Source organism: Rutilus rutilus (genome assembly GCF_951802725.1).
Source record: "Rutilus rutilus genome assembly, chromosome: 8".
NCBI classification, from domain to species: Eukaryota; Metazoa; Chordata; class Actinopteri; order Cypriniformes; family Leuciscidae; genus Rutilus; species Rutilus rutilus.
The window spans coordinates 6,661,360-6,664,733 of record NC_140222.1 but is presented as its reverse complement, the minus strand read 5'-3'; the positions used below and the strand labels follow the sequence as shown (position 1 = coordinate 6,664,733).

The 3,374-nt window shown below is 33.2% G+C and overlaps 1 protein-coding gene across 1 annotated transcript; it reads right to left on the bottom strand.

Annotated features, from left to right (window-relative positions):
* Positions 1-376: 376 nt before the first annotated feature.
* LOC311294921 (uncharacterized protein) lies at positions 377-2,501 on the bottom strand. The gene is made up of 5 exons (XM_084416015.1): positions 2,196-2,501; positions 1,662-1,961; positions 1,136-1,462; positions 752-895; positions 377-652 (listed from the first exon to the last, which is right to left on the bottom strand). Exons 1-5 carry the CDS (start codon positions 2,437-2,439, stop codon positions 636-638), a joined length of 1,032 nt encoding a protein of 343 aa, XP_084272141.1. The 5' UTR covers positions 2,440-2,501; the 3' UTR covers positions 377-635.
* Between the last annotated feature and the right edge of the window lie 873 nt (positions 2,502-3,374).

The following is a 3,374-nucleotide window of genomic DNA, read 5'->3' as shown; positions in this document are numbered from 1 at the left end:
ATGCTGCATGTGATCTGTAACATGAACTTTTTATATAAATAAATAACACGGTATTGTATATTTTTCTTGCAGTAAATCTGCCACTAGAAAAATTTAACAGATTTAGTTTTATGAGTTAATACAATTTTAAAAACTTTTCTTTTTAAATAATATTTTAGCTGTATTTGTTGTTTATACCGGAATATATTGCAAAAACTAATTGGTAATAAAAAAAATTACCAAAAAAAAATAAAAAATAATAATGTTTTTACAGATAGGCTATAAGAAGCACCTGTGAAAAGAGTAGAAATAAAGCTGTATATGGTACACTGCTGAAATATTTAAAATATACATAAAGTTTGTATTCCTCTGAATAAATCATGAGAGACTCTTGAACCTCAGAGTGAGAAACTTTATTGATAAAGGCAAGAAAATACATATGACAAATATACAGCAGTAGTAAAGAGAGATCTGTGTGTCTCTCTATTCATTTTTTTCATTTTTTTTCTGAGAGAAATATAAACAATAAAGTGACACTGATAAAATCTGACACTGAAAGAGAGCACAAACTCAAATAATCATCAGTATTTATTATGAAAAAAACACTAGAAGAACAAAAACACACTTGAAGAACCTTTAAAGTTCAGCGTTCTGCTTTAGATTTCAATACTTCCTGAAAAAGATGAGCATAAAAAGCCATACATTAATAAATCTCACAGATATTTATACATGCAGTATCAGTTTGTGAGAAATGACATCATCAATCATGTACCTGATGTGTGAATATGTGCTTGATCTCGTTCAGCTCTTCTGGATCTGATCTCATAAACCACAATAAAGACAGTAGCCACGCCCACCAGAGCAGAGAGGACCAATCGGATCACAGCTTCAGTAGGACCACAACAGTGGACAGAGTCTGAGGAATAAACACATCAAACTGAGATCAGATCAGTCAATAAACACTAATATCAGCGCTGACATCAACTAATATTTCTGAATACACAGAAATATGATCAAATCTAATCAACAATCTTATATTCGGTTCCAAGTGAGTTTTTATACGGTCTGTCATCTCAAATTGTAAACGATTCAACAATTCAATATGTAAATAGTAAATAAGAATATTTGAAGGAGAAGAAAAATGATCTTCACTCACCATAGACAGAAACTCTGAATGATTTTGATGAGAATCTTCCTCCTGTAAACATCATTAGTTTATAATCTCCATCATGTTCAGTTGTGGTGTTTGTGATGGTCAGAGATCCAGTTTGATTGTCCAGCTTCAGTCTGTCTCTGAATCTCCCATCAAGAACATCATCATATACAGTGATTCTGTCGGCCCGTTTATAGATTTCTGCTATTAAAGTGTTTTTAAGCTCATCTCCAAACCTCCACTGAATCACAACATCATCCTTCATTTCAGTAAGATCAGAGTTTAGAGAGACTGAATCTCCCTCCTTCACTGACACTGACTTCACTTCATCTGTCAAACACACAGAGAACAAACAGAAACAGGGTTTGCAAAGATTAATAATGTTAAATCACTTTATAATGGTTTACTAAATTTGAACAGTTTAAAATTTACATTAAAAATAAAAATATAAAATAACAAAAACAAAATCGTGTATGAATTCATTTAAATTTTTTCATTAAAAAACAGGTGTAAACTTTTTTTAACTCACCAAAGACAGCGAGAATGAACAACTTGCTCTGTTGGTTGATCAGTAGATGATAATATCCTTCATGTTCAGTTCTGGTGTTTGTGATGGTCAGAGATCCAGTTTGATTGTCCAGCTTCAGTCTGTCTCTGAATCTCCCATCAAGAACATCATCATATACAGTGATGCTGTCGGGCCGTTTATTGATTTCAGCTATTACAGTGTATTCATATCCAAACCTCCACTGAATCACATCATAATCCTCTATTTCAGTAAGACCAGAGTTTAGAGAGACTGAATCTCCCTCCTTCACTGACTCCTGGACTGAATCACCACACACACACACACACACACACACACACACACACACACACACACACACAGGGTTCGTCACAGATTAAGATGGCCACTTGATGATTTATAAAAGTAAATAGTTTGAAATTTAAATTTGAAATGAATATCATCATTAAACACCAAAAGCAAAATGGAGTTTGAATTATTAATTGTATCTTTGTGCTGATTAAAACATAAAACAAGTGAAACTGATATTTAACTCACCAATAACAGAGAGCCTGAACCTCTTGATCTCACTGTTGATCTGTAGTTGATAAACTCCATCATGTTCAGTTGTGGTGTTTGTGATGGTCAGAGATCCAGTTTGATCGTCCAGCTTCAGTCTGTCTCTGAATCTCCCATCAAGAACATCATCATATACAGTGATTCTGTCGGCCGTTACATTGATTTCTGCTATTAAAGTGCTTTTATATCCAAACCTCCACTGAATCACATCATAATCCTTCATTTCAGTAAGATCAGAGTTTAGAGAGACTGAATCTCCGTCAATCACAGACACAAACTCACCAATCACTCCTGAAGAACAGAGTTTTTCACAGATTAAAGCTTTAAAGTGATGTTGGTTTGATGAAGCTTCACTAAAATACTTTAAAAATAAAATGTGAAATTAATATTCTGCAGCAGTTCAAAGACAAAAGATGATAAATGATAAGAGAAATAGATTTATATTATAAACTTTATTACAGGCTCTAGGCCCAACAGCAGGACATACACCATACAAAAACAAAAAACACAAAACAAATTTTTTTTTTACATGTGGAACAATGACTAAAAAATACACTTTTACTTTAATGTTTAATGTCACACTAAAACTAATGTTGTTGATTATCTGAGCTTCATATTTATATTATTTTATTTAATCCATAATAACTGAGTTTAGAGCTGAATTCAAGCTTGATCTGACAGTAAAATCACAGTTCAATCATTTCTATATGAGAATAACAGTGAATGTTGATCCTCTGACTAATTTAACCAGTAATTTATCACATCAGAACAGAAGCAACTGAAACCATAAAAACACATTTAAACTCACCATCCAGACGCCACAAACACAAACAGAGCAAAACAGGGAGAAACATCTTCATCAGTTTCAGTCCACAAATATGAAAAGACAAACTCTTCAAAACTGGTTCAGTAATAAACAGACGCGCTGATGTGAAGCTGCTCTGTAGTAAAGTGAAGTGAAACTCGACAATCAGTTAAAATATCTGTCTATTTATTCAGTGTTCATGCATGTGACCGTCTTTTTTAGCTGATTAATTCACACTCTGAACATCGTCAGTTTGTCACTTTGAGCTCCAGTAGGCCTACAATTCCTGTAAGTCACTGGTGACACTTTCAACAGAAATAAACTGACCAATAACGTGTTAAAAACATCTTAAA

What these genes read in the sequence shown, in the direction of transcription:
- LOC311294921 (XM_084416015.1), bottom strand. Translation starts at nt 2,439, where the DNA reads ATGAAGGATTATGATGTGATTCAGTGGAGGTTTGGATATAAAAGCACT. An exon ending in GTTCAGGCTCTCTGTTATTG is followed by an intron (nt 1,962 to 2,195) that starts GTGAGTTAAATA and finishes GTGGTGATTCAG; the next exon opens with TCCAGGAGTCAGTGAAGGAG. An exon ending in GTTCATTCTCGCTGTCTTTG is followed by an intron (nt 1,463 to 1,661) that starts GTGAGTTAAAAA and finishes TGTGTTTGACAG; the next exon opens with ATGAAGTGAAGTCAGTGTCA.